The 13,796-nt window shown below is 37.8% G+C and overlaps 1 protein-coding gene across 10 annotated transcripts in view; it reads right to left on the bottom strand.

Moving 5' to 3' along the window:
• LOC306885313 (phosphatase and actin regulator 4A-like) overlaps nucleotides 1-13,796 on the bottom strand; it is a 52,978-nt gene that overhangs the window by 18,392 nt on the left and 20,790 nt on the right. For 5 of the 10 annotated variants that reach the window (XM_079441760.1, XM_079441762.1, XM_079441759.1 and 2 more), the window contains 4 exons: nucleotides 10,084-10,248; nucleotides 9,791-9,871; nucleotides 8,009-8,896; nucleotides 6,280-6,834 (listed from right to left, as the gene is read on the bottom strand). In XM_079441760.1, coding sequence (XP_079297886.1) covers nucleotides 6,280-6,834; nucleotides 8,009-8,896; nucleotides 9,791-9,871; nucleotides 10,084-10,248 — 1,689 coding nt within the window. The remainder of the gene's footprint in view (nucleotides 1-6,279; nucleotides 6,835-8,008; nucleotides 8,897-9,790; nucleotides 9,872-10,083; nucleotides 10,249-13,796) is intronic. The other 5 variants (XM_079441765.1, XM_079441758.1, XM_079441764.1 and 2 more) reach the window with 1 other exon arrangement.

Here is a 13,796-nt window from a genome sequence, read left to right as displayed (position 1 = left end):
TGTGACTCAACCAATAGCAAGAGTACAATGAAAAATAGTAGGATGCGTACGATTATTTGCATCTCATGGTTTTATCTGGGGTCCAGAAAGACACACTTCAGCTTTAAACTGGTGGATATTTGTGACTTAAACTGTGTTAAGTCAAACCTACAAAACAAATGTAAAGCCTTAAAAATAATTTGAGCTAAAATGAGGTAAGAAAATATAAGTTAAATACAAGTGAATATTTTAAGCAAAATATCCAACAACGAAGCCAGTATAAACCAGTTGGGAGGAAACACTTGGGTCAATCGGTAATATGCTATATTTAACCAATCCAGTTTCCAGTTTTAAAGAGGCCATGAACTGAGAAATCAAAATTCACCTTGATTTTTTGACATATAAGAGGTAGTTGTACTATTAAAACTGGGCTGTCCAAACTCGGTCCTGGAGGGCCGGTGTCCTGCAGAGTTTAGCTCCAACCCTAATTAAACACCTGAAGCAGCTAATCAAGGTCTTACTAGGCATACTAGAAACTTCCATGCAGGTGTGTTGAGGCAAGTTGGAGCTAAACTCTGCAGGACACCGGCCCTCCAGGACCGAGTTTGGACAGCCCTGTATTAAAACATCTTGTAAGTTTCAGAACTCAAAACTTTCTTGTTTGTCTAAAAACAACTTATATTGAAGGCAGTCAGTCAAAACTACAGGTTGTGGAATGTGCCATTTTAAGATGTAATAGTGCAGCTAAACCCCACCTCTAAAGAAGATGATCAATGCCTGCTTCTACATCGCTGCCTGTTTAGCCCCGCCCACTGATTCACCGATAGTGTAAATAATGAGAGAGGAAAACGCAGGTCTACGCAGAAACCAAATGATAAAGATCATTTAAAATACGACAAGATGCTATTTAGTGCCATGCTATGAAAAAAAAAAAAAAAAACTGTCTTTGAATTGCCTTCCTTCTGATCATAACATTAGAAAAGAATGGAGGAACTTTCATTTCAATTAAGATCCAGACCGCATCAGTGAGAACTTGGTCCTTTGTTCACTTCATTTTACTGTGGATTCGTTTACAAACAAGGCACAATTCGACACAGGATTTTCAGAAGGATCAAAACTAAAAGACGATGCTACAACTAATGTTGTAACACAAGTGAGAGTAACTTTTTATTACGTGTTCACTATTACTTTGTCTGTTAAACAGATTCTTTGATTTGTACTGAGTATTTATGTGTTTATAACCTAAATCACAGCATCGTCCATCTGTGAAGGACATAGACTGTCAAACATACCTATTAGCCAATCATAGCAGTGGGCGTTTACTTCCGAGTCTACAATCCGCCACGTCTATTCAAACATAGCGATCTGATGAGGGGGGTTAAAAACTGGACAGAAAATAGCCTATTACTTCTAAATTATGATTTTTTTATGTAAAAATATTGATAACATTATAAGTGGACCTCAGAGAACAGTACAAAAAAATAATCATGTTCATGACCCCTTTAATATTTTTTATCATCTCAGACTCTCAACTGTTTTAGAACGAGAACTGAAATGACATTGTCCTGGTATCTAGGGGCATCTATAAATGGATACTGTTGGACAGGGATGGTGTGTGCTGGGTTTCTGACACTTGGGCAGCTGCTGCCTGCCTCTCATGCCACTGGCCACGACATGTCTAAAGTTATCTTCCCTCAGTGACATCAGTGTGAGCTCTCTTCTACTTTAAATCAGTTCGCAAAATCCACTGGAACAAACTATAGAAAATCAACCGCATATTACTGCAGCAAATTATGGGCTGAACTCACTGATTTAACGAATCAAACAAATTAATATATTAAATTAAAATATAAAGGTGGTTACTTTCATGACAGGTTACTTTCATTCATCATTTGGTCCATGGCTAAGAATTCTTGACTGAAGGATTTTCGGAAATGTCTATGGAGAAAATGATATGGGAAAAATATAACCGGAACCCAGGTGGCTAGAAAAGTGGGCGGTCTCTGTTTTGCTCTATTGTACTAATAACAAAAAAAAACTAAGGACAAAAGTACAGGGAGTTCTCATATCTGTGAGCAGACAGAGCATCAGCTGCTATGTAGGACAAACAGACACACTACAGTCCCACAGGAACATTACGCACACACACACTTTTTGCCATCCTTTGCCCAGGTGCAATTACTTTGGCCATTTTTGTATGATTTGTTGTGAAACGGTACATTTAAAACCTGTCAGACAGCAAACATTGCATTTCAGTGTAGCTGTCGGTGTTTCCTCAGAAGTGGCTGGAGCCGGGGCCGCTGCAGCACTCAGAGACAGGTGTGTGTGTGTGTGAGATATGAAGCTGCTCAGTGAACAGTGTGCCAGCACAGCAGCACAAACAGCACAGAGACATGTCTCAGCCTGCCCATCTCAATGGAGCGCTCATCTGTCTCTCTGCTTCAGAGGGAGGGAGCAACAGACACTAACACACCTGGCTCACTAAACACACAGGCCTTCATCTATTACTAAATGACTTGATTCTAATGAGGGAAAAATTAAGAAAAAAAGTTCTCATGTACAGCTGTGATGCCCATGTGTACACAAAGCACTTCTCCTCTCTTTTCCTCTACTTTCCTTTTCTCTTCACTGTCCTAAACATTACAAACACACATATCCCATAAAAAAAAGCTGTAAGTAGCAATTAAAAAAGTCAATGAAAGTGACACGAGTATTGCGTGTAGTTGACCTACGTCCATAATGCACCTCAATGTCTTTGCCTAATGCCATACAAATATCTACATTATGAATGTGTAAGAAATTGAATGATGAACTACAAACCACTGTTATAACAAATAGGACTTTTACCACTGCTATGGGACTGTTATATTACCCATGAAAGCTACAGTGTACATTAGTTTTTGTGAAGGTTATCAAAAGTCCTGATAAATTAAATCAGGATGATATAGCCAATGTAAGTAACACTTTTCAGTAAGGTTTTATAGATTAAAAGTAATGCAATATGAAATGTAAAATGACAATGAATAATATTTTACAACATTTATTAATTTAATGTTAATTTCTACATACACTAATAGTGTTAACAAGCTGAATAAATATATATATATATATATATATATATATATATATATATATATATATATATATATATATATATATATATATATAAATAAATGTATATTATTAATATTATAAATTAATTCATATATTTTTATAAAAAATATTAACTTTAATCTAGAAGTAAGTTTAATGTATAGTTCTAATACATTGAATAATGTTAACAGATTGAACGTTAATGTAAAGTGCTACCAGTATGTTTTTATTCGATAGAAAATTAGTATATAAACAAAATAGCTTTAAGCATAACTGCATAAGTCTGAATTACATAGTAACGGTAATGTTTTAATCTAAATCATATGTCTCTGTCATAAAATGAAGCTCTGCTGATTAAATATGAATCTGTACTGAGTCAAAACAATACACCGCGGAACAGTAAACAATATAACTGATTACTGATACAATGAAAGCACAGTATGACCACACAGGCAGGTGGTGCATGGAAAACTATCTACAGAATGGCAATCCGTGAGGAAGACAATGCACAACAGTCAGGGACATGTACACTATATATGGTTCCGGTCCAGACTCAGCTGTTTACAGTGCAGTGCTGCATGACTGGGTACTGAACAGAAGAGTCACAAATCATTCTTAAGAACAAAATAATGTTCTTAACTGATATTTTCCTCTTATTTTCTAACTTAAGAATACACTTTAGAAATATTTGTTTTCCCAAAAGCACTGTTCTTACCTTTTTTCTTAATATTGCTCTAAAGACAAAATTTGAATTCCTAAAAAATAATATACTTAAAAATAACTAAATCCTCTTAAAGCCAGAATAACCTTCAACAGGTCTTAAACCCCCTAAAGGTAAGATGTTTAAAGAATATTTTGGGTGGTTTAAAATATTAAGCATTACAACATAACACTAGCTAGCTACATAATAAATATTACTATTACTAGGGGTGGCGGTACATGAGTACTCTGAAGTGACATCAATAGTTGGTCATGTAAACAATGATCAGTCATTATGAGTATGCCTGATATTACTTTCTGTAGAGACAACTCTACAGAAATTACTCAAATAGGGAACTTGTTTTTAATTTTATAATTACAAGAGAGCCAATATACAGTTATGGCCAAAAATATTGGCACCCTTGGTAAATATGATGAAAGGCGGCTGTGAAAATTTATCTGCATTGTTAATCCTTTTGATCTTTTATTTAAATTCACAAAAATCTAACCTTTCATTGGATGATAAGAATTTAAAATGGGGGGAAATATCATTATGAAATAAATGTTTTTCTCAAATACACGTTAGACACAATTACTGGCACCCCTAGAAATCGTTATGAGTAAAATATCTCTGAAGTATATTCCCATTCATATTCACAATTTTGAGCACTCCAGGGTGATTATGAACATGAAATTATCCAGCCATGGCTTCCTGTTTCACAGAAATATAAATACGAGGGAAAACAAAGCACAAACTCCAGCATATCAGACAGTTATCAGACACGACTGGAACTTTAAATGGGACTGGCTTCTATGGTCAGATGAAACTAAAAAATGAGCTTTTTTAGCAGCAAACACTCAAGATGGGTTTGGTGAACACAGGGATAAAAGGTACCCCATGTGTACAATGAGATATACTGCAGTATTTTTGATGTCGTGGGCCTATATTTCTGCTGGAGGTCCTGGACATCTTGTTTAGACACATGGCATCATGGATTTTATCAAATACCAACAGATAAAAATTCAATAAGTGACTGACTCTGTTAGAAATCTTATAAAGGGCCATGTCTGGATCTTCCAACCGTACAATAATCCAAACACAAACCTCAAAAACAACACAAAAATGGGTCACTGAGCACAAAACCAAGCTTCTGCTGGCCATTCCAGTCCTCTGACCTGATCCCTGTAGAAAATGAGTGAGGTGAACTGAAGAGAAGAAGCACCGTCATGGAGCTGTGAATCTAAAGGATCTGGAGAGATTCTGGATGAAGGAATGGTCTCTGATCTCTTGTCAGGTGTTCTCTAATCTCATCAGGCATTATAGGAGAAGATTTAGAGCTGTTAAACTGGCAAATGGAGGTTTCAAAAAGTATTGAATAAAAGGGTGCCATTAATTGTGGCCAATGTGTATCAGAGAAAAATATTGCATAATGATATTTCCCCCCATTTTAAATTCTTATTATCCAATGAAAGGTTAGATTTTTGTGCATTTTTTAAAATAAAAGATCAAAAGGATTAACAATGCAGAATAACTTTCACAGCCTTCTTTGATCATATTTACCAAGGGTGCCGATATTTTTGGCCATGACTGTACAGGATGCGTTCACTCTAATAATACACACTCACACACAAACATACGACACATTTACTCATTCACACTTAATTTTCAGGTGAGACATGCCCCCACCGCTTCAAAGATAATTTTGTCCCCACTTTTTGAAAGCCACTGAAAAAAAGCATGCAGAAGACATAAGAAGCACATCAAATCTGTCTCCATAATATAGGCTACACGTAACACAAAATATGTTTGTGCAGACAATAGTGGCATATCCTGGGATTTATGACACATCGTAAATAGTGTGCAGTGTGCTTAATATGATTATTGTGGTAATCTGAAGGCAGCACAAAACACGGCCTTTGAGATGTATGGACTTGATCAGCAAGTCTTCAGCAACAATCACAAAACAATAATTTACTTCTTAGGAAAACAATACGATATTCTTAAGAAAATATTTGATAACTTAAGAAGTTTTCAAGAATTGCACTATGAACTTAGAAATGATTTAGAAACTTATTAAGATTTTTCTTAAGCTTTGGTGAATCTAGCACCAGTTACTCTAGATACAGTTCCCACACACCTTTAAAACGAGGATTTTCCAGTCATTCGTAATTAAAATCCTACTGCATAATGATTTTTAGAATTCAAGTCTAGTCACAAATGTTATAGCCAAGGATAACCAGAATCATAGAAAAACTGACATTGACTATAGAAAGACTGTAATTAATTTCTTCTGACTTTTCCAGGCTTTGAAATCACCATTTTAAACCCCAGCTGATAGACCCATGTTTTCCATGGGCGTGGGAAAACTGCTAGGTTATGACATTTTGAACGGGTATTGCTTTTATCATTCTGCACAGTGCAGTCTACGCAAGAAAGCAGCATGAAGCCCCATATACTTCACAGTTGCAGTTTTGGGGTGAAAGCTGACAGGACGAATACCAACTCACCTTGCAGTGTAGTGTTGCTGTTGTGATGGGCGGGTTTGGGAGGGGGCACTGGCGGCTGTTTAGGGGCAGGAGGGTTGGAGTGGGCGGGCACAGTGGGCGGGGTAGAGTGGGAGGGGGCAGTGGGATTAGTCGAGTGGGCAGAAACAGTGGGAGGAGTCGAGTGGGCAGAAACAGTGGGTGGAGCAGAGTGGGCAGGAACAGTGGGAGGAGTCGAGTGGGCAGGAAGAGTGGGAGGGGTAGAGTGGGCGGAAACAGTGGGCGGAGCTTCACGGCCTCCTGCTGTTACGGGAGGAATGGGATTACTTCGGGAGGAGTCGTCTACATTTAAAGACACAGTCCGAGGAGGCGGCTTAGCAATGGGGGGAGCAGAGGATGACGATGATGAAGATGACGATGAAGAGGAGGATGGGACTGGAGCAGTCTCAGTAGAGGAGGAGGAAGAAGCCATCAGCCATTTGGGAGGGAGAATGGCCTCTTTAGAGGGTGGCTGGGAGTCTTTAGTGGAGGCACTTGGTGCAGGTTTGGGCTCAGGAACAAACCGCACACCCATTGATCCTAATGGTGAGCACAAGACACATGCACAAACATACATAAACACAAATAACAAAACACACAAAAGTGCACAGGCATGGGTAAATCAGGCATGGCATGTGAACAGAGTGACAGTGGAGCGCTTTAAAGACCCCATGAATTCAAAATGGCAGTATTGCGTTTTGAGGGCATCTATATGCCCAATGTTGACAAAAATAACTTTTAAAAGGTATACTTAGGGCTACACGATCGACATATCCTTCAATAGCCAATACAGGAATCCAGCCGTTTCATGGGGTCTTTACCATCGCTGTGCCATGAGCAAAACAGTGCATAGTGAAGTTCTGCAGATCTAGCAATTCAACTGCATGAACTGTTTGATCAGCACTCAAACTCTTGAAATAGCGGATGTACAGCTAAGCTGTCTGACAAGAACCTGATATAAGCTGCTTTAAAGAGCTTAAGCAAATGTATTTTTGACACTACTGTAAATGTCTCCTGATAGCAAAAACAAGACTTTGATGGATACCACACTAACGTCTATTATGATCCCATTCATTTGACAGACAGGCTAAAGAGCTAATAAGAGGTGGCAGGCAATAAAAAAAAAAAAAGTTATGAAAATATGATGCCAATTAGTTTAAATGCTCTTGTTACAGACCTATACTGTAGGTCCAGGTTTATTTTGACAAATATAAAAAAACACACACTTTCAGTTTTGATCTTAGATTGTCAATACTAGAGACACACCGATACTGAACTTCTTTCATCGTGAGATTCCTACTGAAATGACTAGATTTCACCTGCAGAAATTCCCCAAAATGTGACTTCTAGTGCTGAATTCTGATTTTATTGCCAAATCCATTGTTGTTTTTGTTTTTCAATTTATTTAAGTGTTCAATATCAGATCTGATGCATGAACAAAACTTCACTAAACATTATTTGTAACACGCCACCCAGCGAATAATCGTTATAACTTTGTGCTTTGTTACTTTTGATATGAAACAAAGTCTGAACTTTCAAATTTTATTCTATTTTCCAGCGAAAAAGTATATACTTTAATAATTTATCCAGCCATAGATGTATGTGAATATTAAAACTTCTAGTAAACCTCACAGTTTTGAGTGATGCCTTTATTGCGTTTTCTGAGCCCACAAATGTAGTGTCAGGAATGAAGTGAGCTTGGAGAGAGTTTTACCTGTCCGAGCTCTTGTTTCCTCTTCTGCAGGTGTGTATCGTGGCAGTGTGCTGCTCTGAATGGCCTCTGAAACCGGCCGGATCTTCTGTCCAATGTCAGACGAGCACTTCTGAAGAATGGGCCGCATGTCCTGTTCTGACTGAGGCCGGAAGAGTTTCCCATCAGACACCTGTTTCATGGGTTCTGGCCTCCTGACATCTCTCCTTTCTCTCTCGTCTTTTCTGTCTCTCTCCTCGCGCCTATCCCGTTCCTCTCGCCTATCATTCTGCTCCTTTCGCTCGTCTATTCTCTCTGGCTCATCCCGCCTTTCGTGATCCCGGTCTCGTGGCTGTTTCCTGTCCCTGTTTTCTCTCCAGTCTTTCTCTTCCCGCTTTTCTCTGTCATTCCTCCTCTCTTTCTCACGCTCATCTTTCTCACCTTTTCCATGCCAGTCTTCTTTATCTGGCCTCCTGTCTCGTCTGTCTTTGTCATCTCTACGTTCGCCTTTTCCTTCCCTGTCATCTTTTCTATCCCGTCGTTCTCTGTCCCTACTCGCTTTCTCGTCTTTTTCGTCCCGCCGATAACGTCCCTCCTCCTGTCCTTGTCGTTCTCTCGGTAAAGATCCTGCTCGTCTCTCCACGTCTGACTCCAGTCGGCTGCGTCGGTCTGTTTCAGGCAGTAACCGCATCCGAGCGTCCACGTCCAGCGGCTGACGGTTGCGACTGACGTCGGAGGGCGCTCGGTTGCGGCGCTCTGGTTCAGGTGCGAGGCTGTTCCTCTGTTCTTCTCCTTGTGGCCGTGACGATGGTGCCTTGACCTCTGACCCTGTCTCTGACCTGCGCTCTCCAGGTACTGGAGCAGTGTGGCCGTTCTTCACTGGAGGAGCTTTGTGATTCACGTCATTACTCTCTGAAACAGATGTGGATAATGGATTTTGAGGCAGAATACAACAGAACAAAGAAAAACAATGTGTCAAACTGGATATTAAAAGTAAAAAATGATGCAAAACTCAATATTACAGACACTCAAAAGAGGGTTTCACACATTTTGACAAATTTCCAAGACTTTTCCAGGTTATGAAAAGGTCAAAGAAAATGTTGTTTCATAAGATGTTATTAGCCAGTATAATGTTCTAGAAAAATTTATTTTCTCTACACATTTTTCCATGACTATTCTTATATATTATAAGACTTTATCATTGGCTTCTCCAGGACTAAAAATCATGATTTTAAAGTCACCATGAAATCAAAATGGACTTGGTTTCTCTTGGAATGGACTATGATTTATCTGTGCATAAATAAATAATAAATACTTCTCATAATCTTTAATCAAAACATTAGCATGCCCCCTTGCTGTGACATTTCTTTTCTGATGTTGGACTGTCTCACTGACTTTACTAATCCTGGTCTTCATTGACTGTGAACCAGTTTTAAACACCACATTGCAGCTAATTATGCATTTTCAATATGGAAAAGTCAAGAGAATTACCACCATAAAGAAAAAGAATCCAGAGCATTTTTTTTATGCTTGAAAGGTTTTGTGAGATTCATTCCATCATAAACAGAGCATAATTATATGTATCGTGCTGAATTGTCATTAAAATAACGTCACAATGCAAAAACTCTTTATAACCTTACAGTAAAAGTAAGTTTTTGCATTGTGACGTTAATGATAATTCAGCACGATACATACAAATATGCTCTGTTTATGATGGAATGAATCTCACAAAACCTTTCAAGCAATTAGATTTTGATCAATGAAGTTCAAAACAATGAGACACATGACCATACTAGGTTGCCATACCATTCTCTGGGACGTCCTTCAGTAACCCTCGCTCTATCAGCTCCTCTCTGGGCTTCCTCATCGACATCTTCCTCTCCAACACTGATCATTCAGACAGACACACAATCACTTGTTTTGAAAGACACTGAGTTTAAGAGAATCCTAAATCCTAGTTTCATTAATAACAAATCAAAACTTTTTACTGTAACTTCCAAAAAATAGTTTTCAAAAGAATCAGCATTATAATATAACTGTATTCATTATAATACGACTGCATTCGATTAGTGTAGTTTGACAGTCAGTAATCGACAGACCTTCTGACGTTTCCTTGAACTTGTCACTGCTTTTCTTCTTCCTCCACTTCCAGGGTTTGAAGATATTGCCCAGGCTGGGGAACTTGCTCTTGCTCTTCGCCAAAGGGGTTCCTGCTCCTGGAGGTGCTCCATCACTGTCTGGCACACTATGATCCACTTCATCATCTGGGGAGGAGCAGGAGGAAAAAGAGAGAAGTTGGTTCCAGGCCTTTTTGTATTTTTATCATGCATTATTTGTTTGATTACATGCCATTAACTAACTGCATGATTTTTACTGTGCATTTCTGCCATATGGACATCAACTTGACCACAGCTACTAATAAATATAATGTAGAAACGTTAATTGGTAACACTATTTCGATAGTTCACTAGCAGTCATTAGAGTATTAGTAGACTGTCTGCTTAATATCTTCTAACACTTTATTTTGATGGGTCCACAACATACAACATACGGAGTATGAGAAACTTTGCAAGTATGTCAACTTATTCTACTAACCCTAAACCTACCCTACTGAGAGTTAGTAGACATGTAGTTGCAAATTACTGAGAATTAGTTGACATGTAGCTGACACGTAGTTACAAAGTTACTTATAGTTAGTAGAATGTCTAAAGTGGACTATCGAAAAAGTGTAACCCGTTAATTTTCTGGAAAGCTGCTTTGCGACGATTTGTATCGTGAAAAGCGCCATACAAATAAACTTGAATTGAAATGTGTCAGACATTAACAAGGAAAAATAAGACAAAGTCAAATTAAAATAACTAATTCTAAGATTGTGCACAGCTGTAAAATACTGTTAAACACACCTGTGACACATTCTATGTTAACGTAAAGCAGAATGTATTTAGCATTTTTGTCATTTGAATAGCATTCGAATGCTATTTAATACCAAACTGTCATATGAAAGCAGTGTTGAAACGTATTCAAATCTCAGATATGCGTCTCAAAGCATACTAGTCAGAATAAGCAAACACCACCAAAATGAATTAAACGGCTCTGTGGATTATTTGTGTTACGTGACAATATTTTCCACAATGAACCCTGTCATATATCCAATCCAAGAGTGTAAGAATACTCTAGACACAATTCAACAAACGATGCAAATCAAACTACAGGATGTCCAAGCATGATGACGGTCAAAGCACGTGTTCAATAACAGTGAGACGTTACCACTGATCATATATGTGACCCTGGACCACAAAACCAGTCATGAGATTGAGATCTGTACATCATCTGAAAGCTGAATAAATATGAACTTTCCATTGATGTATGGTTTGTTAGGATGGGACAATATTTGGCCGAGATACAACTATTTGAAAATCTGGAATCTGAAAAAAAATTTAAATATTGAGAAAATCCCCTTTAAAGTTGTTCAAATTAAGTTCTTAGCAATGCATATTTTGCAAAGTTTTGATATATTTACAGTAAGAAATGTACAAAATATCTTCATGGAACATGAGCTTTACTTGGTGTCCTAATGATTTTTGGCATAAAAGGAAAAATGTATCATTTTGACCCATACAATGTATTTTTGGCTATTGCTACAAATATACCCCAGAGACTTAAGACTGGTTTTGTGGTCCAGGGTCACATATGTGAAAATAATAACACTAGCACATTGGCCGGCCACTGTCTCACTTCAGAAACCCGAGTAACACAACACACCCACTGCACTGCTACACATTCACAGCGAGAGAAAAAGAAAGCAGACTCTGTTTCTTATGATAAGACTTCGTACATGCCTGCCACAGTAACTGTAATTGCCTAAGCATTTATAGTCTGTCGGATAACAGTGTAATACTTTGCTAAAATGGATTGACAAAACAATTACAACTTCCAACAGCCTCATGACTCACATGATACAACAGTTGATTCAGGAGAATTATATGGACACTGAAACTCTTACTCAAACAAGCCATGAGCTCAGTGCGATTTACAAACCACCAAACAGTTTACACACAGTGACACCCAGCTGATTTTTACAAGTCTTGTTGCTACTAATCCCTCTACCTGTAGTCATAAGCACAGATTACATTATGGAATGTATAAAGATGTGTTTCTGTAAATAATGCCATAACCAGACCTAATCATGGCACATCAAGCCACCAGGCCAGTTTCACGGTGTTTCACAACATCCCGCAGGAATCCTTTAATGTGCATTTCAGACATTCAGCTGGTGACAGTACAGATCTAACCAGCATATAAAGATCAACACTAACCACAGATCCTGTTGGTAAGTGGTAACTGTGGTGGCTACTGTGGTAAAACAGAGAGCTCAATACTACTTAAGGTCTATAAAATAAAATAATAATGGTCTTTAGACCTTTAGTTTATAAACAGAAACAGTAAAGGGAGTTCAGCATTGCATCAGGATACTGATAAAACCATTTCAGACATTAGCAGTTTTCAGACTTGTTTTGTTTGTTGGGTCAGAGCCCTAAACATAATACTACTTAATTAGACTACGACTACGACGACTACGACTACTACTACTACTAGTACTACTACTACTAGTACTACTACTACTACTACTAGTACTACTACTACTACTACTAGTACTACAACTACTACTACTACTACTACTACTAGTACTACTACTGGCTAAATTTAGCCTAATTGTGATAAAACATTAAGTTTAATCTGCTTAAATCTATCAAATTAAAATGAACTTAATCAGTTTGTTTTGGACTACATCAACAATTTGTTAACATAACTGGACAATGAATTTCTAGTACCCAGCATGTTTTGCATGGGACTGAATTTGGATAGTAAATTGTAAAATTAAGCATAACTAGATGTGTTTTTGAGTAAAGGGAAAAATACAAAGATGTTCTTGTTTCCTCTTTGCTTGCCCCATAGATTCCACAGTACTTGCCATTTTCCCCTTGTTTGAACAAATGCTAGGATGTTGTAACATAGGAAAGAGAAGGCTGCGTTATTCAGTGTGCAAACGATGCCTATTTAGCATGAATAATGAGACAGAGACCGTTAAACTGGTCTGAAGACACAAGACAAGGCAGGTTGTGTATGACACACGGGGTGCTTTGGAATGTTTATGGGTTTTGGCAGCTCCGTTGGCCTAGATGCTCTTAACTGATCTGGCAAGGGTTTGACAGCACACAGACCAGTTTACTTCACTCAAACGGGATTTTTCCAACAAAAACAGGAAAAACCTTTAAAGGAGATATTCAAAAACACCCTTGAGTCAAAAACTACAAACTCCTCTGAAGTCTAGCTGTGACCGTGAAAAGATCGCATATTGTTTTATGAAAATTCAGTGAAAATGTATATAATCATTCAGCCCTGTAACTCACTTATATGATGAAAGCTCACTTCTGACTGGTCAATGACATGGCATCCAAAAGCAGACTCTTATACACCTTAATTTACAAAGTCCTACACATTCCCCATTAAGTGTCTGCGCTGCAAAAAATGCTTTTCTTACTTAATTTTTTTGTTTTGTTTCCAGCCAAAATATCTTAAATTCTTAAATCAGTAAAAAGTAAAAATTATTGTTTTGTTTTCAGAGAAACAAACACGCTAAATAATCTTGTTTTCTGTTTGAAATAAGATTATTTTGCTTACCCCACTGGCAGATTATTTAGCAAAAACTCGCTTAATTTTGACTTGCTTTTTTTGAAAACAAAACAATTTTTACTTGTCTAGAAAATCCTTCTTGATTTAAGAATTTTTAGATATTTTGGCTGGAAAAAGA

Source organism: Barbus barbus (assembly GCF_936440315.1).
Source record: "Barbus barbus genome assembly, chromosome: 19".
Classification (NCBI taxonomy): domain Eukaryota; kingdom Metazoa; phylum Chordata; class Actinopteri; order Cypriniformes; family Cyprinidae; genus Barbus; species Barbus barbus.
The sequence above is the reverse complement of the archived record's forward strand: the minus strand, read 5'-3'. Positions and strand labels throughout refer to the sequence as shown.